The sequence below is a fragment of the Oryzias latipes genome, chromosome 18 (assembly GCF_002234675.1).
Source record: "Oryzias latipes chromosome 18, ASM223467v1".
NCBI classification, from domain to species: domain Eukaryota; kingdom Metazoa; phylum Chordata; class Actinopteri; order Beloniformes; family Adrianichthyidae; genus Oryzias; species Oryzias latipes.
The window spans coordinates 10346884-10368667 of record NC_019876.2 but is presented as its reverse complement, the minus strand read 5'-3'; the positions used below and the strand labels follow the sequence as shown (position 1 = coordinate 10368667).

The 21784-nt window shown below is 40.0% G+C and overlaps 1 protein-coding gene across 6 annotated transcripts in view; it reads left to right on the top strand.

Moving 5' to 3' along the window:
• Positions 1-21711, top strand: part of kcnip4 (potassium voltage-gated channel interacting protein 4) — a 185475-nt gene extending 163764 nt beyond the window's left edge. For all 6 annotated transcript variants that reach the window (XM_020711583.2, XM_020711581.2, XM_020711580.2 and 3 more), the window contains 7 exons: positions 5867-5991; positions 18155-18224; positions 18605-18675; positions 19383-19490; positions 20471-20575; positions 20661-20723; positions 20804-21711. In XM_020711583.2, coding sequence (XP_020567242.1) covers positions 5867-5991; positions 18155-18224; positions 18605-18675; positions 19383-19490; positions 20471-20575; positions 20661-20723; positions 20804-20851 — 590 coding nt within the window. In that variant the 3' untranslated portion in view covers positions 20852-21711. The remainder of the gene's footprint in view (positions 1-5866; positions 5992-18154; positions 18225-18604; positions 18676-19382; positions 19491-20470; positions 20576-20660; positions 20724-20803) is intronic.
• The last annotated feature ends 73 nt before the right edge of the window (positions 21712-21784 follow it).

Genomic DNA, 21784 nt, shown 5'->3' with positions numbered 1-21784 from the left:
TTGGACTTAGACTCTTGAAACTCCAGTCTCCAGCTTTTGAGGCTTTCAGAAGTTTCTCAGTCTGCATTCATTTGCACAGTTTGGCTGCCACTGGCTGTGTCCAAATGCAGAAGCTGCACCCTGAATTCAGATGTACGCCAGATTAGTGCTGCTTTCCTGCAATATTTTTATATATATTTCTTTGCGAGTATGGGTTTGGTTGAGCTTTTGAAGTGTGTGTCTGTTGCAGCTTTCCTTCAGCTGTAAAAATAATTTGAAGTGTGTTTCATCGTGTCACCCTTAACTTTGAACACATCTTATGTCATCCGGGTTTTAAATGCAACATTTTAGCTTAATAGTTTAGTTACATTTAGGGAGTTTTCTCTCTGAATCTATTTTAAATGTGTTTTTGCACGGTTGAGTAGAGTAGAAAGCAAATGTGCAGAATTCCACACATGAATTTTAGTCAAAGGAATAAATCTGCTTCACGACCACCCTGCTTCTTTCCCTTTCACAGAAATCTTTTGTGCATAAACATTTTTCCCATCTAAATGGGTTTGCTTTACTTACTAGTATAAACCTTTATTTTAGGAAATGAGGATGCAAAACCTGAGATCATTTCCTATAGAAGCTCTATATCTTTACGTTGTGGTTGTAAACTCTGCATCTTCATATGTCTGGTTCTGGTGCTCATAACATTTCCAAAGTGTTGAAAATAAAAAGTTTACTTTTCTGATAAGGCCAACTCAGGTTTTCTTGATGCTATCAAGTTCGATGGTAAAAATAATTGAATTAGGTTTTGTGCCAAATAAACATTTGCCATGAAAAAAACTCCCAAGTAAGCTATTACTATTACAAAGACATCGCAAACCTAGTTATTTTTAAATAATTCTGAGCAGAAGATGTATTGATTTGCAGCAGTCATGTGCAGCGAGCTGAAAACATTTTACATGATCAATTATTTAGTAGCTAAAGGTTTTTGTTGTTGTTTTTGTCATTGTGGAACTGCAGCAGTGTTTGTATGGGTTTTAACCGCAGCTTTGAGAGAAATGATTCCTGATTTACGGAACAGCGAGGGAGTTGCAGAAAGTGGTTCCAGATTGATCAAGTCAGACTCTTAAGGGTAAATATTCTGAGACTGATAATCCCTGCTGGGTTTGGAGCTTTATCGGCTCATTGCTGAAGAAGCCACAGACCATTTTATGGCTCAGAGAGTGAGTTGCACTGTGTCCTTTGGTAATTACATTGTGCTGAGAGACTTTTAAAACCCCCACTGGGCCCCATTCTGGCTCTCTTTGTCAGGTATTGCTACAGGGCAAAGTGGTGAACACAGCTTTGAGTTTTTTAGCCGCAATGAGATGCGATCCTGATGAGCAGCTGTCGCTCAAAAGGCTACATTTTTCCATCAAGGAAGGCAAAAGTGGAATAATAGCCTATTCTTAGTATAAATAAACCCTAAAGTTGAATGTGTTTTCATGTGCATGCTTCCGCACCTGATTCTTCAGGACATCAACACCCATTTATGGCATTGACCAATTGGATGGCAGTGCTCCAAAAGAGGCAAAATGCAGACAACTGCAAGAGCTAAAGCAGCCCTCTGCATTGCACACAGCCAGTCACATCTTAAATGTCAGTAAATCAAAAGGGCAAAAATGTATCCGACAGCCATGGCGGCGTAACTTTGTGCTCTATTCCAGCATCACTCGACGTGCTTTATTTCAGATCTATATTTTAATATCTTATACGAGCTGTCTGCAGGTGGAAAATGGGGAAACTGTACAGGGCGTTGTAGGTAAATAAACCCTCCTGAACCTACAGTGCGTGTTCAAAAATTAGAGGGAGCGGAATAAACGGATTTTCCAAACCAACGTTGTCTCAGAGTTGGTATTTATTACAGTCAAGCAATAATCCATTCACCAGAAAATCATTAGAAAATCAATAGAAAAGCATTACAGAATTCTTGGTCCTTCTACAGATTCACAGCTGCATGGAAGAAACACATGACTGAACGCTGTGCATCCAGGGGCGGAAGGACAAGGTGTCTTCTCACGCTGGATATTTAAGGTGCCCCTCCCGTTCCCCTGCCCCGTCTGGAGAAATGAGTCTTCCCACGGATGTGTGAAACGTGACATCAAGGAGGATGGCTCTCCGGAACTCAAGCAAGCGGTTCTCACAGAAGAAGGGAGTTATTTTCCCACCGGTTTACAAAAGTCAGGCATCCTTCTTATGAATGGCATCATTCTCCAGCCGATCCTCAAGGCCAGCTTGTTTCATTCTGTGAGTTCCCGTCAGGTTTAAAAGCTGCATGTGCTCGCAGCTGTAAGGTCACTCTGCGTTAAACTCAGTGATCTAAAACACAGGCCTATTATGAGCATACATATTTAAGCAAAATCCACATCTAATTACAAGATAATGTAGAAGTAATATAAAAGTCCTTGAGTGTAGAGGTGGCCCACAAAAAATCTTAAAATCGTATTACGCTCTGTGAGCGAAAAATGTTGATGCACATTTTTCCTATGGGCATGCTGTGGGAAACAAGTCGTAGCAAACAGGTAAAGGTGAAGTAGGTGAGACGCAGGCACATCTGACAGATTATTCATTTTTTCAACACCCCACAGCGCCCCGTGCAAGTAGTTCAAATCAATCAGACTACAAGAGCATAGTTTGTGTGGACATCCTACACCTGCACACCCTGTACGTTCATATGTAAGCGCTCATAGGATGTCTACACAAACCTTTGCAAAGTAGGGATCAGTTCACACACCTTACCAAAGACTGAAGTGCTGCATTAAGGGTATTGTATGACAGCATCACGCGTTTGTCATAAGTGAAACTTATGTTATCCTTAAGAATACTTCACGATACACCTACCACAAGCACGACAATAGAGCATTCCATTTTCATGGTGTCTACACGAGCCTCAAGGGAACTGCAAGACACCCGTGCTTCCTGTTAGTTGCAACTGCTTATGCTTTCGATCGTTTGCTACAAATACACCAAGCATGTGACGCACGTTCTTGAACGCTCTAGATGCACATTCTTGAATGAGCGTTTAGTCCATGATAGACTTCTTATTCTTGTTTTTTTGCTACTGTTTACTAGTGCTTGTCCACCACCTACAGTTAGAAGAGGCTTGGTGCGCAATGTCAAAGTGGCGCAAATCTTTCTCCAGGCTTTTTCTCTCACAACTCTATTCCTGCAGATATATAATTCCGGCCAGGCAGAAACGACAATTATTAATTTCTCCTCCATGATCGATTTTCAAAAGGTTGGTACTTCCACAAATGAATAGGGACGCCATAGACGCGACCACATCCAAGTCCCTGATTTGTCAAAGTTCAACCTGGTTTAACTTTTAACTCGCGTTCTATGGATGCACGTTTTTTACATAGAGTTTTGAATGCAGAAGCCTGACAGGCGCACTCACGTGTCTTTTCATAGACTTTTCATCAAAAGTGGTCACTTGAAGATGTGTTGCAGAGGGCATTGGTCAACTCCCCATAATTGTTCATATGACTACGGCCTTGGACTATCTGTTGCGTTGGGAAGGTTGCTTGTCTGCCAGTTGCACTCTCCTTGAGATCTGAGGTAGATGGATGTACCATTTGCACGACAAAAATGCTTCTAAATAAAGCTAGCTTGGTGTCAGGCTCAAGAAGTCCCACAAAAGCGGCAGCTGGTTCAGCCTCACTCAGACATTTCCACTCGGGTAAGAACGTTAGAGACAGTGGGATTAAAGAGAACAGATTACAGCTTCTTCCTGTTTATCAGATGAAAATATGAATCTACCTTTGAAAGAAACAGACCAGCGGTGGGTTTTTAAATCAGAGGTAATGATTGTTTTGCTGAAATTGGTCTCCCCCATACCTGCTCTCTGGTTTGCCTTTTGGCTATGTGTCATTTTCACTTTTGTGGACTGGAATATCAATAAATGACAGGCTGCTTTGGCAAGATATAGAAAAAGATTCTATCTAACCTGGTCCTTTACAATAGTTTATAATAATAAATAGTATACTTCTTTCTGACCAACAGTTTTGCACTTAAGTTGCAGATTTATGAATCCATTTCCGCTGCCTCTGTTACATGATGTCATTCTTCCCACCCCGTCCCTTTATAGCCCAGATTTATAGAGGCCTCTCACAACTCTGTCGAATGTTTCGGTGGTTATACCTGAACGTACGCCGCTGCAATTAATTGTTAGATGATTGACAAATGGCTTTTCATGGCCAAGGAGTCCCTCGAACACCCACTACTGCCTTCAAATTCAAACTAAATCTTCTGAATGGCTCAGAGTGTGAAGGGAAAGGCATTGTACTCCTGTAGGAAAGGGTGTGGACTTATTATTTAATGACTTTTATGACCACAGACTGCTGCTGTGTGTGAGAAAAGACTCTGTTAACCGTTTAACCTCCCGTTACGTGTTCGTTAAAGGCTCGAAAACACTTTTTCTTCGTGCAAAGCATTGGTAATATTTTGTAAAAGGTGACGATTGATGCGATGCGTCTCCCAAACAAATGATGTGACCCAGTGAACTGATGCCTCACCACGCTGATGCAACGCTTCAAACCAGCTAAACCTTTCATCTAAGTCAAACCTGAGGAATTTCTAAATGGTATGAAACTCGCTGAGCTTGGTAAAGCCAGAGTCACGCGCTCCTGGAAAATAATCTGGCTTTTTCTGTTCTGTATTCGTCCAGAGGTCACCTCTTTCAATCCTTTCACACTCCATCCTGCAGATTTGCACTTCATGAAGTCCAAAATACTGTGTTGCTGTCCTGAACAACCAGAGCTTCTGTCTCCGTGAACTCAAACAGACCTTCACCTCTTTGCATGTCCACGGTCCTTGAATGCGTGGAGGCTGTTGCCTGGGTAACCACAAGACCTGATGCTGTATTTCCTAGGTCACCCTAAGATTGTCCACAAGCGGGGGGTGAGAGCTCGTCTCTTGAGGCTCTTTCCATGCTCCACAGGCAAAAAACCCTCCTCCAGTCGACAAAGCAAGTGGCTCCCTCTTTCTGTCCGTCTCTGATGATTTTGTGTCGTCATGTCTTTGAGAAGCTTTTCTTTTGTTTCCCTCTCTGTGGCTTTTTTTCTTCTTTGAGTGCGTGTGCTGGAGCAGCACTGCAACTTGCTTTAAACCTCTGAAAATGGAAAACAGAATGCTTTTGTTGTTACAGATACAGTAAATGCGGTGATGCAGGAAAGCAGTCTGGAGCAGAGCACTATACAAATCAGCTCCACTTCTAAGAAGTTTCATCTTTTAAAGATAATGTATAGATTAAATTAGGTAGCTGCTGTGTTTTATTAACAATATGTGATCCAACACTGCAGACGAACGCTCTACATTTGGTCCATAGCAGCCGACTAAATGTGCTCCACTTAAGTATTCGGCCTTTCAGCTGTAGGGCGCTATAAAACCCTGAATGCTAATGAGGCACTTTGACTCTCATGTACCTGTGCTGCGCTTGTGAGGACTGTGCAGTCAGTGACAGCATTTGCCGTCATTACGGAGCCATCAAAACATACCACAGGGTTCGGCTGTGCCGCCAGACCCACACGCAGATGCTTCTGCCATGAACACTGCTCTTCTGAAGACGTAGCAACACTAATTACCTCTGATATTTTGCTGTAACAATGAAATGTATGGCTTGAATTAGTGAAAGTCTAAATAACAGAGCTGAAATAATGAGAGCTTTAATGAACTCTGCAGGATCCTGTGCCGTTTCATGGAAAATTCAGGCCTTCAGACTGGAGGTCTTGCAAATATTTACGTCCGTTTGATAAATTGGTGCTGTAATTTGGCATTGCAATGGGTTGCATTCAGATTTGGCCTCGATAAGCTTGCAAGGACTTTGATCGTGTCTGACCTTCTGCCGTTTCCTCTCCAGACAGCGTTGAAGATGAGCTCGAGCTTTCGACAGTGCGTCATCGTCCTGAAGGCCTGGAGCAGCTCGAAGCACAGACCCGTTTCTCCCGTAAGGAGCTTCAGATCCTTTACCGCGGCTTCAAAAACGTAAGAAACACATCCCTCTGGTGCAGCTTGAGCAACATGCATAATGTGTAGCATTTTACCTTCTTAACCTTGTAAAACTGGAACTTTAGTTCCAACCGTTTACGTATTTAACGTAATTCCAGCTGATGCGGAAGCAGAGAAAAACACCATTGCGCTGTTATGCAACACTATACATTAGTAATGTGTACTAAACTAAACGCTCAGAGTTTTAGAAGGGCAAAGCTACGTTCACACTGCACGTTAAAGAGACTTCTTTTAATAAGTCTATGTAAATGCCTGTCAAAGCCCCTTTCAGGCTTCTCCGTTACCTACACAAGTTTTTACGTTTTCTGGCTTTATGTACAAAGCACACGGCCATTGAGCGTTGAAAGTTAAACCAGTTGAACTAATCTGGGACTCAGTTTGGTAGTGAGGAATGGATGGCGTCCCTTTTCATTAACGAAAGGGACAACAATCTGAAAATTGATCAAAGAGGAGAAATTGATAATTGCGGTTTGTTCACGGTCGGAATTACCAAGTATATTACACCAAGTCTTTCATATATTCAATTCAATTCAATTCAATTTTATTTGTATAGCCCAAAATCACAAAAACAGTCGTCTCGATGGGCTTCAGATATATCGGAATAGAGCTGTGAAAGAAAAAAGCCTTGAGCAAGATTCATGAGATATGAACCACTTTGGCATTTAGCACTAAGCCTCATCCAACTGTAGGTGGCGGACATGCGCTATTAAACAGTAGAAAGAGAAAAAGAAGAAGAACCCATCCTGCTTGTCCAGTGTGAACACCATGGGTGGAATGCATGTTCAAGAATGTGCGTTTACTGTGTTTTTGAACTCATCACATAGTCGGTGTGAACGTAGCATAAATGGGTTAACCCCTAAAGCTCCAGTGTTTGCATTCTTTTGACTATTGTAACTTTTTAACGCAATTGATGTAATTCCGGTGGAATTTGAAGCTGAGCCTTGTGCTTATATGTAGCACTTTACAGTTTACGCAATCAACGTAAATCACCTGATTCTGTCGCAAGAAAGGCAGCTTTGCACCAGTATGCAATGCTTTATGTTAGATTTGCATAGCGATGTAAAAAGCTGCTTTTGTCAGCGTCACAATGAGCTGTTTGTTTGTTTGTGTGAAGGGTCGAAGAATTACAATACATCAAATAGAAATAGCTTTTTTTTTTAAGTGTTGCCTGCGACATATCCAGTATTATAGGGTTAAACATCTTTTCCTTACAACTCAGGCCTGTAATTCTCTATTGTTTAGTTTAAAATCTTTTTAGATATAATGAATCAATTTCAGCTTTCACAAAAATAATATTTGAAGGAAAAAAATGTTTTTTTTTTTCTTTGTTTTTTTTTTGCTGTGCAAGGCCTAATTGGGTCATGCCATCTAAAGAGGATCCCTGACGAGCAATCCAGGTCAGCGTCCTGGAGAGGAGCCCATATAAAAGCACCTCACTTCATTGACACCTCTGGTGTGAGGCCTAATGAGATGACCCAGAATCATCTCAACCTCAATTGCTTGACAATGAAAGTGAATGGTGATAGTCTTGTGATGGTCCAATTCCCATGGAGCCTTAGTTTCCAGAGCTCCAGCCAAGTCCCTGTAAAGGCTTCCCCATTAGTCTGACTCCCAGAGGAGGGGGCAAGAGGTAAGAAGTACTCTAATGAGGCTTTCATTTTGCACGACACGTGCTTCCCGACTTCCAATAATGCCAGACGAGATTAAATGTGTTTGCATACACTCTAATGCCTTTAGGAGACTAATTTAATATTTTATTGATGGCTTCTTGGTCAACTGGTCCAGTAAAATGGATGTATTTACATTCACCTTAAGTTGGTTGTGAGATTTCTTTATGCATGTATTAATTTAATTCACACACAAATCAACTTTATTTTATTCAACCTGCAATATTGGTAATCAAACTGGATGAAATCACTTCTAAAATTACATAATTTTAATCTTTTTAAATGTATCTTCATTTTATTTAGTCTATTTATGCTGTAATGCATGTCTTATTCAAAGCTAAAAAAAAAAAAGAGGAAAGAAAAGAAAAATGAGTGATATTAAATTATAGTTGTTGGATGGTTTGGTTCGTTTGTGGTTTAGCTATTTGCCGCTGAGATCAAGCAGCACCTCTTTATTGTGCCCAATGCCACTGACATTGCCAAAGTGAAGGAGTGCTTTTAAGACCAGCCAGACTAATAGATGCTGGCTGTTAGCCCATGATGAGAAGTTTGGACTTTTATCCTTGGTTCCCTTAAGTTTCAAGGTAAATGAATTGGGGGATGTAAGTGGCAGCTCATTTGTTTTTGACCAATAACTGTACACACACATAAACTGCTGTCCATCTATTACTGGATAGCAGTAGTTCAACATTGGTGTGTGACAACAACATTACTTTGTACTAAAGCAACATAAAGTTAATTTCTTAGCTTTATCGGTCTGCATGACCTTGACCAAATATGGCATGGATGTAATGGAATGGAACAGATAGGCTTCCTGACCTGTAAAAGTCCATGTAGGAACAAGTGCACGTCAATTTGAATGTAATGCCTCTGATTGGGGGCAATGCCAATCTAAAATGTAGAGTTAAAAGATTACAACAAAGAAAAAAAAGTCATCACCATAGGTGTAAACTTATTTCTTAAGTTTTACTTTGGAGGCAGAAAGGATTTTTTTATGTTTTAAAGTTTGGCCGTTTTACACAGAACTGAACAACTTGTGTACAACACCATGGTTAGTTGGTAGTCGAGCTTTAGCTTTTTTGTTTTTTTAAACGTGTTTCATTCCGGTAATCAAACGCTAAACTAGTCTCCCAATTCTGACTTCATCCAGGACCGTTGTCCTCACCCCACGGACCGGTGTTGGTGGGGACAGTTGGTTCTGGGCCGCAGAGAAAATCTGACATCCGATTGTGAAGCCACCCATGTGTCAAAAACACATGCTTTCTCAAAGCAGCTGCTCTGATGGCTGAATTGAAACACACAAGCTAGCCAAGTTAACAAAAATCACACGCATCTAGAAAGGTTTTTTAGTTTTTTACAAAAATGAGGAAAAAGTAATAGAATTTTCAACTTCAAGTACATCAAATATCTATATTTAGAAAATACCAGTTTCAGGGCTCATTTATGTGTTTATTTGTCACACCTTAGAAATTGGACACGGCTGAAGTTGGCGGCCATTTTTTTTTGCTTCCAGTTTGCCATTTATGGAAGTTTCCTGCAACTTGCAACACCTAGAGAACCTAAAGGTCGATTTCTTACTGATTACAACCCAGCAGGAGCCACAAAGTTTAATTCACCTTCCTGAAAAACAAAACATACATTTGCAATTTATGTTATTGTTACTATTATGATTAATGTAAATGAGGTTGTTTTTCAGCATAAATAAAAACATTTTTATTTTAATAGTTTATATCTTCCTACAGAGGTTCACATGACTTCCTTTCAAAATAAAGGACGCATCCTGTACCATATAGGACCATCCTTATACAGCAAGTTTAGTAGTAGGTAGTGTAATGTAGTGTTTGGCCTTGCATGCACCTAAAATACATGCGGAAAATGCTGCACACATCTTGGCTGCACATATTACAGGTGACCAATATGAATTTCCATCAGTGTTTGTGCTTGGCTGAACTTAAAATATGTGCATCAGCCATTTTTTTTAATCCCCCTATAAAATTCAGTGCACCCTTTGTATAAATTCCTGTTGTGTTCAATGAGCTCCATTTGATTTTCTGTGGTACTCTGCGATCCAAACTCCGATCAAAAGTTTAATACAAAGTTTGTAAACTACAACGCCGCACCACTTGATTGATTGTTGGAGCATTATGGGTATTGTAGTCCGAAGTGAAAACTGCTTCAACTGTTTTTGAATAAGTTGAACAAACTTTGATCTATCAGACTGCTTTGTTTTGCTTTATGAGCCTTGTAGTTCAGTCATTTTGCTTTAAATTTAAAATCATTATATTTTTGACTCTCCAGACAGCTGATGCAGAGGTCAAAGGGCCACATATGGCTCTGGAGCCTCAGGGTGCCTTGGGGTTAAGAGGAAAATCTACACCATATTTTAAAGGTTTCCCCACAACATGTAGTGTACAAACAAACAACTGTAGACATTTTACAGAGGATGAAGATCAACTTTGCTCTCAAACGTTAAGGGAAAACGAAGCTATGACCTGCACTGATCTAGAAGACACTAGCGTTCTTACCTCTGACTAAATCTGCCGCCTTTTATGATTCACACTCCGGTATAAGATAAAGGATGAAAATCCAGTGCTGGCAGCTTTATTTAATTCTCCTCATTGCTTACTGGTGTGATGCTTTGCAGATCTTTAGCTAGAATTTCATGGCTGCACATGACGTTAACAGTGATTTTGACGGTTATGAAGGATCATAATTTATATGCAGATCAAATAAATTTGAACATGTTTTTTGTTTGATGTAGTAAAATGTTACGTGAAAGGAACAATGTCTGCCCTGTCAAAGAACTCTTTGGTTTTGCTTTGGAAGTGCATTAGCTCATAGAAACCTGAAAAAGGGGTTGGGTTGAGAGGGAAAAAAATAGGATTAAAGTAGAGGAGTAATAGGTAGATGAAATATTAATGAGATGCATCAAAAAGTACTGTGATAATTGAGGTTTTCAGTATTTTACTGATGAATGCTCGGTAAGAAGAAGCTGCCTCTTTGGTGGTGTTAGAGAAGCTTCTGTGAACAAACAGCGTGCAGATGAATTTCTGACTTTTAGCTTTGTAAGATCAAAGTTAATCTCCTCTTTGCTTCCAGTCACAGTGGGCTGTTTCTTTGAACTTTAAATTGAGTTGCAGGCCACCGTGTGGCAACTTGATGACACAAAGGCTCCATTCTCACTAAAAAGAAAAAAAAAACACCGCCCTATTCATCAAACTGCGAGCAAGAAGATAAGACAATCAGTGATGAGTTCTGCCTCCATTTGCCGACCTGCAGTGTCTCTACACATTTTAATAGATCTATATGTATTTTTACTCTGTCCATCTTCTTAAAAAAGTGGTGATGGTTAATTATACGAGAAATTCTTTACAAGTCTTTTGAAATGAACTTTAACAACACAAAAACAATGAGCTAATTAACACAGGCTGTAGTAGACAAACAGAAAACAATCATTTATTAACAAATACACCACAGGACAAAGTTTGCTCTCCGTCTGTCTTGGATATGATTTGGAAATTCTCGTTAAAGCTGAACATTAGTTAACTCACATAAACCATAAATGCTCAAAATGTTAGACGTAGGTTTTATTCTTAAGAGAAAAATAATTGACTCACCTATTTTGGCTTTTTGCTGTCAATAGTGTAAGTTAAGGTTATTTAGATCCAGATTTATGTGTTTATCGTTAAAGTTTATTGCAGATAAATTCATTTCAAAGATTTCCTGACGATCTCAAACAAGCCTTTTCTTCAAAAATTCTAAGTTTAGGCAAAAAGCTATTTGTCGCTCTGGATTTGAGTGCATTTAACCCTTGTGCTATCCTATGACCCCACCCTGACATTGACGTGTTCTCCCTACCATGACAAAGGTGGATAAAGGTGAAGAGGATTTCATGGACACCAGTGAAGATCACAAATCATTGAAGAAAAAAGGTTCAGACCACTGTCTTTTGGGGTCTAGATGACTCAACTCGCATTGTTAAAGTGCACAAGGGTTAACCCTGGGTAATCCTCCAAGTCAGATAAGGCTTTTCATATTTTTATTGTATTGTTTTTTATTTCAGTTTAAAAGGACCGCTACCCCAGGTCATTCCTCCCCACAGCCATCAGACTATACAACACAGCACTGCAGTGACACACTATGTACCCACACAGTGTTTTTCACTTGTTGCTGTAGTTGTTTTTGTTCTTTTAACAGTTGTTTGGTGCATATTTTTATTTTTATTTAATTTACTTTGTTGAGCAAGCTACATTTGTTCTTCTGTTCTTTTATAAAGTTGCACTGTTAAAAATGAATGTCACTTTGCTGCTGCAAACAGAAGAATTTCCCCTTCGTGGGATGAATAAAGTCTGATCTTATCTTATGTTATATTATCTTTTCTTATTGTATTTTATCTTATATTGTTTTATTTTATTTTAGATTTAATTGCTGTCAAAGAGCCTCTCGTAAAAAAATTGTGTTTTTGGTGTTTTCAACATGTCCTTGTAGCATTTTCTGGTGATGGAGGATGTATATGAAGAAAATTGAGCTTAAAATTGTATTTCTGAGTATTTCTTTAATCAAATTGTCGTGAATCAGGATTTGACGAAAAAGGCTGTTTGAAAAAGATCGTATTTGTAACATAAGAAAAACACTCTCGGTGGTTCACAAGCCTCCTGCTCTAAGTCGTTGTTTTCCTCGTCTGAACTGGAATCTCAATCTGGATTGCTTCAGTGTTGTTCGCCATTTTTGTTGCACCGCTAATGTCAGGTTGGGGGTGTGAGTGGAAGAGCGCATAAATCAAGAGCTACGTTATGGGTAATGGGAAGGGGAGACGGGGTTGCTCCACTCTCGCAACAATTCCACCCAGAACTGGCAGGCAAATGAAATCCTGCCACTTTACAGAAAATAGGTCCTAGAAAGCGACAGATTTAAAAATTTTGACCAAAAACAGCATAATAACAGCATAATAACAGCCTGGTGGGAATTTCTCAAAATATCCAACTCGACGATTCAACATTCAACCGTGCAAAATGACACCCATATGGGAACAACCCAGAAACCCTGATAAACAAAAAAATGATACACTTCCCAGCTTGGCAATCAGGGGGTGTAACACTACTAGATAGAAGATTCATAACATTATTGATAGAAGATTCATAACACGCCAGGAACTTCAAGACAAAGATGGAATAAATAACTTCTTGGAATATCAGCAACTTTAAACATTTTATTAATAATAGATTTAATACAAAGAGAACATATTAAAGCCACCAGAAGTAGATACCTCTCTGATTAATTGTTCAATGAATAAAACTCTCTCCAAAATATACAAACTCTTATGCAACCTAGATAATAACATTTAACTTCTGATAATAAAATGGATGCAGATTTGAGCATCAGCACAGATGAAAGCTTCTCGTCAGAACTTTGTCTAAACACCTTTAAACTGACAAAAAGTCCAAACCTGCAGCTAATCCAATTCAGAACTCTTCACAGGATTTACTACACTGGACAGAGGATGTTCAAGAAGGGTCTCAGCAACTCAGACATGTGCAAGCACTGTGATAGTAATCCACATGACAGTTACATGCATGCACTGTGGTTCTGCACTCCTGTCCAGGCTCTCTGGCAGCAGGTATGCGCTGATCTATCAGTCTGGCTTAAGGTTTCAATCAGGGCTTCACCGTCACTTTGCGTTCTTGGTGACATGAGTGCCATCGATATAGACATGTAGGGCCCTTGGTAGGGGGGTGCTTGAACATCACTGGCAGCAAGCAGCAGATGTCGTCTCAGTGCCCCACCCGCCAATTTTAACCGAACCCCCTCAGTACACACACCCTTTACCCCTCAATATATACACTCCAACACAAACACACATACATGCACACACACACCCTTACAAACACACACTCATGCATTTCAAAAGGAAGGTGGGACCTCGGACCATCTGTCCCCTACCCCATCCCTGGGCCGGGTGGGTGGCTGCCTGGAGCGTGGAGCGGGTCTCCCTTAGGGGGTCCTGGCTCGTACCTGGGGTTGGGGTGGAGGGATGCCCAGAACTCCTGGGTGGTGATAAGGTGCTCATCTGGGGCTGTCGGCGCTCTTCTGGGGCAGGGCCCCGCGTTGGGCCCTCCTGGTGCGGCAGGGGGGCTGCTCTCCTAGTTGGGCTGGAGCTTACACTCTCTGTCCCCCCATGCCCCCCTGCTCTCTGGCTTTGGGGGCCCCCATGGCAGTCCTGCTGGCCCTGGCCTGGGTGGGGGATGTGGTTGCTCGCGGGGCGGTTGTTCTCTATCTGCTACCGTGCGGGTGTTGGGGGGGTTATGGCTGCCGCTGCGGTGGGGGTCTTGGTGTGGGGATGGCTGGCACTCTCCCTCCTTCTTTATACATTCCGTCATCCATTTTAGAGGAACATAAACTATCACTTGAGCACAGGTGTTAGCTCACCTTAAAACAAATAGTTTGCGTGATCGCATGAAATATCTCACACTAGTTGGTTTGAAGGCATAAGTGTGCGTGTGTGAACAGTATTTGTATTGTGTACATGTGTACATGTTGACATGTGAACATTTTTGGAGCCAACAGGTATGTTTATAACATTTGGGTGTGTGTGTGGACAGGCCCCCACCCTTATAGACTTGTATTACATCTGAACCTTACCGTAATGAGTATAATCATCCAGCAACTTGTTGCTTTAAGGCCTGTTCACACCGGGACGAATTTCGCCGGCGATTTTCGCCGACGTTTAACGCCTCGTGACTTAAACAAAGGGCACCAATGAGAGTGTGCACACCGACGCGAAAAAACGCCACGCGTTAAAGCGTCAAAAAAAAAAAACGCCTCGGGTTCGTTTTTTTTGGTCGAGTAGATTTTTGGTCGAGTAGATTTCGACGCGACGCGTCGAAATCTACTCGACCAATGAGAATGCCGCTTTTGCTCACGTGCCTGGAGCTTCTGAAGTTACAGTAAAACACAACTTGGGGGCGCTCAAACACAAAACTGCCTTGCTGAGCACACATACCAGCGAAGAAGATAGACGCCAAGTAGCGTCTACACAGCCGCGAAGCAATAATGACGGACATTCTAAAATATCCCCGAACCAAGCACCAGTTGGAGCTACTGGTGCTTGAAATATTCATGTTTTCTTTGTTTGATTCTGACAAGCGTGTAAATACTTGCTCTCTTCTTCTGAGTGAAAAGCGACTTTAAGAAGCGTAAAGTTGCGCAGCGCCACCTTGTGTACAGGAGTATTTCTGTTTTACATTAAGCGCCATCTAATGTCAGGGAATGAAATTGCATGTTCGCTCGGCTCATCGTCAGCGAAAATCGCCTGGGTGTGAACACAAAAAACGTGGCGAAAAACGCTGGCGAATAACGCCTGCCGAATATTCGTCCCGGTGTGTACGGGCCTTTAAGCTGCTTCATGGTTTTAACCCCCCCCCCCCCCCCCCCCCCCTCTAACATCCCTCTCTCTTCTTCCCTCCTTTCCTTTTCCATCCGGTCCAACACAAAAGATTATCAAATACGATTCAAATGAATAAAGTTTGGCCTCGGATACAAAAGGGGTTTATTCAGACATACCTCTAGTTTGTCAGAAGATTCATAACCCCTGTTGTTAAGGTAAAAAAAGTCCAACACAAGAGGCCTTCAGCTCTAATCTGTTTGCCCAGCTGTTGAACAGGACAAGTTATAAAAAATAATAATATATATTTTTTTTTGCCATTTTCTTACTTATCCTTATTTACAAATTTAACCAGAGCCACTCAATGCATTTTGGTTTTTATTGACTGTTTTTCCAGCTCCCACTGCAGGATGTGTGGTTAGATCTGTGAGACGGTGTAGGAGTCTGTCCAGGGACCTTGCAGACAACCTTGTCGCATCCTTTTAGCTGGAAACATAAGACGGGCTTTTTGAAAAAAAGAAAAGACAGCAGTACACCATGTTTTTTTTTTAAAATCTGAATGTTTTGTGTCACAAAATGGACGATCAAACAAGATGGCAGAGGGAGAGGTTGTTTAAAAAAAAACAAAATTCACAATTCTGACCTTGTCCTTCAGACGGAAAGATGAGGTCCATACTTTAAATGATCAATAATTCTGTATTGATTGTCCGTAAATGCTCTAATAATGCCTTCCTGTAAATAAAGTTGTTTTTTTTTTCTGTTTGAGCTTGTGGACAGATGTATTCTCTGGAATGTAGCGTTTGCCTTTCATGTATACTCTTCCCAGACAGTTCTATTTTGATCTGATCTTTCAGAAAACTCTTTTGTCACAGCCCTCTGGGTTTGTGTACAGGATATAATTCTTGGCAGGCTGCAGTCTGGCAGCTTTTCTGTCAAACATTTATTTCTGTTGTGCCCATGGTGTTAGTAGAAACGTCAGCATAGACAGGCCACAGCTTGTTTGCCAGCAGACTTTATATGAGAGTGCTGCTTTCTTTTGGCATCTTTATGCTTTACCTGAGCAACAAAGCTTTCGTAATTCCAGTCTTTTTTTTTGGTTTAGATGAGTTGTCAGGGCTAGAGGACAAAAAAAGTTTGCGCCATAAGTAGAAAGTTGTTATTTTTGCGAGTGTTACTACTTGGTAAAAAGTCTATCTTTCTCTAAATAAGTTTAGTTTTGAAGGTAATGGTAGTTTCAGGGTGTTTTCTATACTCTCCAGAAAGGATTGCAGGTTTGCTTGTACATCTGGCACGGAGGGATGTAGAATAGTGATTAGCACTTTTAGCAAACAGAGAGGGGTTCAAATCCCAGCTAGGTCCTTTCTCTGTGGAAAGCGCACATAGAAATCCATCTTCATAATTTCATTGGTATCTCAAAGTTCTACCCAGGTGTGCATCAGACTGAGTGTGTGAGACTGGCGACCTGTTCAGGTTGTACCACTCAATAGTAGTTGGGATAGGCTCCAGGAGCTTCATGACAACTGAAGGGGGGAGGGTTGTGAAAATGATTGAATGGATGTGTGGGTGGTAATTATAGCAAGAAACAAATACTATTGAGGGAGACGAAGAGTGAGAACTCACCCTATTTATGTAAATACAGTCTTTTTTGTTTCCTTTTTTTTCTCTGAAAAGCCTGGAAAAAGGCCAATAAGGTTATTTTATTAAGTTACTGCATAAGAACCTGTATAAAGTATTTACATTTACATGCAATCAAGCAATGTAGGTGTCATACATGTACAGTCTGGACCAAAGAATGAAGCTGTTCTCCAAACGATTGACGGTAAACATTTGTTTACTGACTACTTCCTTTGTGAACTTGTTGTTGTCATCTGAGCATGGACTGTGGTTCTATGGCAGGACCTGCTGCCTAATAATGAGACGACTAATAATGAGACTAACAAGGGTTTTAAGTTGGTTATTCAAAAGCATGCAACAGAACCACAAAACAATTCGATTTTTTACTAATCACTTTTTAGAGAGAGAATCCCTGATGGGGAAAAGTCTCCAACAGTGATCGAAACTTCATAAAACTTTATACTGAAAAAAAGCTTTTCTTGTTGGGGCTGATATTTCCTAATATCTTAATTTTTTTTTCCTTTGGTAAAACACTGTCTTCAGAAGTTTAATTAGATAGTAGGCTATATAAAGACAATGTTTGATTACTTTTATCATAGCACACGTCCGAGAGCTTTCAGTAGCTTTTTTGAATTTATGTCAACCTGACCAAGCAGGACATGTTCTTTGGACACCATGAGGAGTTCATTATAATTGTAAAGTCACATGGGTTCCTCTCTAGTCAATACTAAAGTGGCCTATCAGTTATTGAATTATACCAGCAAGGCGACCACAGAGCTGTAAAACCTTGTGTCTTTATTTGTTTTTTGGCCAAACATAAAATAAAGAATATGAGGATTCTTATGTAAGTCATTCAAAGAGCACCTTTTAAAACCAATCCTCAGGTGTGGGTTTAAAAAATTGGACCACTTTTTTGGTAAATTCCAACATTTCTTATGTGTAACCCTGTACAATGGATCTGTATGTTTTATATGAGTTTTTATGGTAACTGATGTAGTCAATCACCCAGTTTAAGAAAGGCAGTAAATGTGTGTCATCCTTTTTGCTTTTTGCTTTTTTAAATTGAAAGCTGTTGGGCCTTATCTTAAATTTGTACCCACAACCCTGAGAAGAACTTATAGCCTCTGCATTGGAAATTGCATTGCCTGGCTTTCTCCATCACGCCTCTTGTCACTATGTGGATTGCAGACTTGTGCCACACAGATTGCAGCAAGGTCATCTCCAATGTCTTGGCGTGTTCTGAAAGAAGCTGTTGTCCTCCACTTGTAATGGTGTTTTCTAATGAAAGCCATCGGATGAACTCCGCTTCCGACTCTGCTCGCTTGTTGATACAATCTCTCTTGAGGAATTCGAGTGTAGCTTCAAAAAAATAGATTTCTTCAGTTCTCGCTCGTTTTTCCACTGAAAGTTAAGCACTTTGATCAGAACAAAATGTATTCATGCTAATTAATTTGAACAATCCCATTGTGTCTTCCAGGAATGCCCCAGTGGAGTCGTCAATGAAGAAACTTTTAAAGACATCTACTCACAGTTCTTCCCACAAGGAGGTCTGCGCTTTCTGCTTTACTTCCCCTTAATTTGTTGTGTGCTAACTTAACTGCAATTAATTAGTTTATATGCAGACGTTAACTCTTATTTCATCACAAAGCACAAGCTCTTGTTCAGGAAAAAGACAGAAAAGCTGTGAGAGGCTTTGATTTATCTGCTTGGAGAGAAGAAAGGCAGAACAGTAAAGATGGCACACTAAAGTGGAAACGAAGATAATCTGTGTTTTTTTTTTTCCTTCTCTTAACGAGTCTAGTTCTTTGTAGTTGCACGGAACAGCTTAAAGGAAAAAAAAGAGAATACAATGGTTTCATTGTTTGCGGTACTGCTGCAGGTCTGGCTGCACTGACTTCCATTTGTTCTTTTTTTTCTGTTTTTGCAGATGCTTCGACGTACGCTCACTTCCTGTTCAATGCATTTGACACGGATCACAACGGCTCTGTGAGTTTTGAGGTAATCCACGCACTGGAAAACAGATTGATGCTGTCAAACTGTCCAGGAGATGTTGTGTATTTTCCAGATTGTAAGTCGCGCGGGTGTAAAAGTCGCAGGAGCAAACGCATGCGATCTAAAGAAGAAAAAATCCTATTTAAGTCGCTTTTTTGGGAGAAAAGTTCACAACCTAGATGTAAGGGATAATGCCAAACAATGTGTGCATTATCACTTTTTAACGCACGCCCTGAAAGCCTGAACCGTCTGATGCAAAGCATTAAAAAGTGATAATGCAAACTTCGAAGACCATTAACCCGCTTATAACATGGTCACCTCCAAAAGAAATAAATACTAAACAGTTTTCAGTCCTTAATTCTTTTTTTTTTTCCCCATTTGGATCGCTTTTTCACAAAAAGCGGACTATTTGTTACGTGGTGCGGCGCCTTTTCATGGTAACGTGACAAGGCGCTTATTAGGACATTAAAAAAAGTTTTCATCAAGCGTTCTGTTTGTGTGCAGTCTATGCACATCATGTGCATGTGCAATGTGAGGTTGCTCTTCATTTGAATAATGGGGTATTTCTGATTTTTGGTGTCTGCACACTTTAATTAACTGACGAAAAATAGTTGAAATGGGTTGTTTTTTTTATCTGTTTTTTTTAATTCACAGAATTAAAATGATTTATTTTTACTAAAACCCTCATGTGAACCTTGTTCAATCCTTCGCAGGATTTTGTCATGGGGCTTTCCATCCTCCTGAGAGGCACGGTCCAAGAAAAACTCATCTGGGCTTTCAATCTTTATGACATCAATAAAGATGGATACATATCTAAAGAGGTTTGTTTTCCTGCTTGAACTGCGCTGAGACGGAAACCTCCATATTTATAGAGGAGGAAGTCACAGCTCAGGTGTGTGCTATTCATACTGCAAAGTAGGCCATACGATAGGTATCACGAAAACACGTCACAATATGAGTCTACACATCACATTTTTTAAGAGGCTATAACTGATATAATACTTATTCACCATTCACCTGAATGAAATTTTATAAAATACATTTTATTTAATTATCACAGCACTAATCACTCCAGCTGTATATCACAAACAAGTATTTTATTATTTATTTTTTAACCCAACCTAATTCCAAGTGTTTTTATTTGGTAAATTTTTTTGTTTTGTTTTCTAAATTAAACATTGTCTGGTTTATGGTTATTTTTCAGTATAATATAAACAAACCCTAAATGTGCTTTAACCGTGACATGTTATTTAAGTATGATTAAAAAAAAATCAAATTGCCAAACTTGCTTACTTATACTTTATGATGTAGCAAAGGCTGCTGGAATACACGGCCAAAGGAATAATCTTCTACACAGCAGTCTGCCTATTTCCCTTTAAACTGTGTTGTTTTTAGTGCCTTGCTCTGTCTATGATTTTTTTTTTCTTTTCTTTGTGGCATTAACCCCACCTGCTCCTCTCCACATCCCTGATCCTCTTCTCTGCCCGGTCTGAGCCTAAAAAAACATAAAAATATACCGTAACTAAAATAAAATCTGATAAAAGTAAACCTCAAGGGTCACCATAACCGCCCCTCTGAAGAGTTGAGTATGAGATGTCTGACAAAAACAGGCGCACAGAACCCCCCCCAAAAAAATGAATAGAATGCACAGTGGTGGAAGTGTAATGAGAAGGGGTTTGTTTAGCAATTACAGAGGCTGTTAGCTTTTGAGTCGAGCCTTTGTGCATCACCGTACTCCAGAGGCAGTCAGTAAAAATAAAAAGAAACCCTCTATGATGTTGTTGTTGTCCGTGTGAAAAAGGAAATGCTGGACATCATGAAGGCCATCTACGACATGATGGGTAAATGCACCTACCCCGTCCTCAAAGAGGAGACGCCCCGTCAGCATGTGGAAATATTCTTTCAGGTCAGTGTCTTCATTGTGCTGCCAGTTATAGAAATCTGTCCTACTTTCTGGGTTTTATCATCTTCTTATTTTTTTTCGTCAACAGAAGATGGATAAGAACAAAGATGGAGTAGTAACCATAGATGAGTTCATCGACTCTTGCCAAAATGTAAGATGAAACTCATCCGCTCTGAAACCTGTTGGCATCAATTCGCTGTTATTGGCTTTTTTTTGTCTTTCCGTCTTCAGGATGAAAACATCATGAGATCAATGCATCTCTTTGAGAACGTTCTTTAACTCGTTGGACACCCATGGAGGCTGCAGGAGAACGGCATCTTTAGCATGGCTCGGTTCCTGACCTGGACTTTTACTGTGTACAGTGTGCTATGCAGACTTTTAACCATAGATGAAATATTGTTCATAAATGTGGGCCAGCGGTAGGAGTAGGCAGCATGGCATGAACACTCTGGAACAAGCTTCTTTTGAAACGATTCTTGGCATATAAAAGACAAACTTTTTTTTTTTTTTCAATTCTTATAGACTTTGGAGTGAAAATTCTAAAGAAAAGAAAAAAAAACAGTTATTTAATGAAGTAGAAATAATGCTTTCTTTTTTTTTTTTTTTGCTACTATGTCATTTTATTTGCTGCCAACTGGACACACTGTGACTTCTTTAGCATCCAAAACCGAACACAATTTAAGTCAACCTCCTCCCTCCTCAGTTCCAGAGTGTTCTGACTTTATCTTCTGATTGAAGCATTTCGAGAAAAAAGTTACTATAGAAACAGGATAAGAACTCTTCGACTTTTTTTAGACTTTGTCCATGTTTACTTGCCAACTAAAATAGGAAAACACAAGGATTGTATTGATGTCAAATTTGGACCATAATGTGGACATTTTCTCTACGGAAGCACAAAGGTAGTTATTTTACCACGAGTTTCATGTTAGACGACGTTATCTTTATTATAAGGAGGAAAGGAAAAATGCTGCTTTAAGTTTTTTTAACCTGAATGATTTCTGCAAACCACTTACAAACATGTTTTTACTTCCGTTTTGGACTTTTCATGAAGAAGCAGTGTTTGAAGTTGTTTATATGGTATTATGGCCATTGTACAGACGCTTGTTAGATGTACAGTATTAAAGATGAATTCCATCTGGGTGAGCAGTAGTTTCTTTAGGTCATATTTTATACACGTAGTTTCCCCCCAATAGCCAAATTGGTAACAGTTGT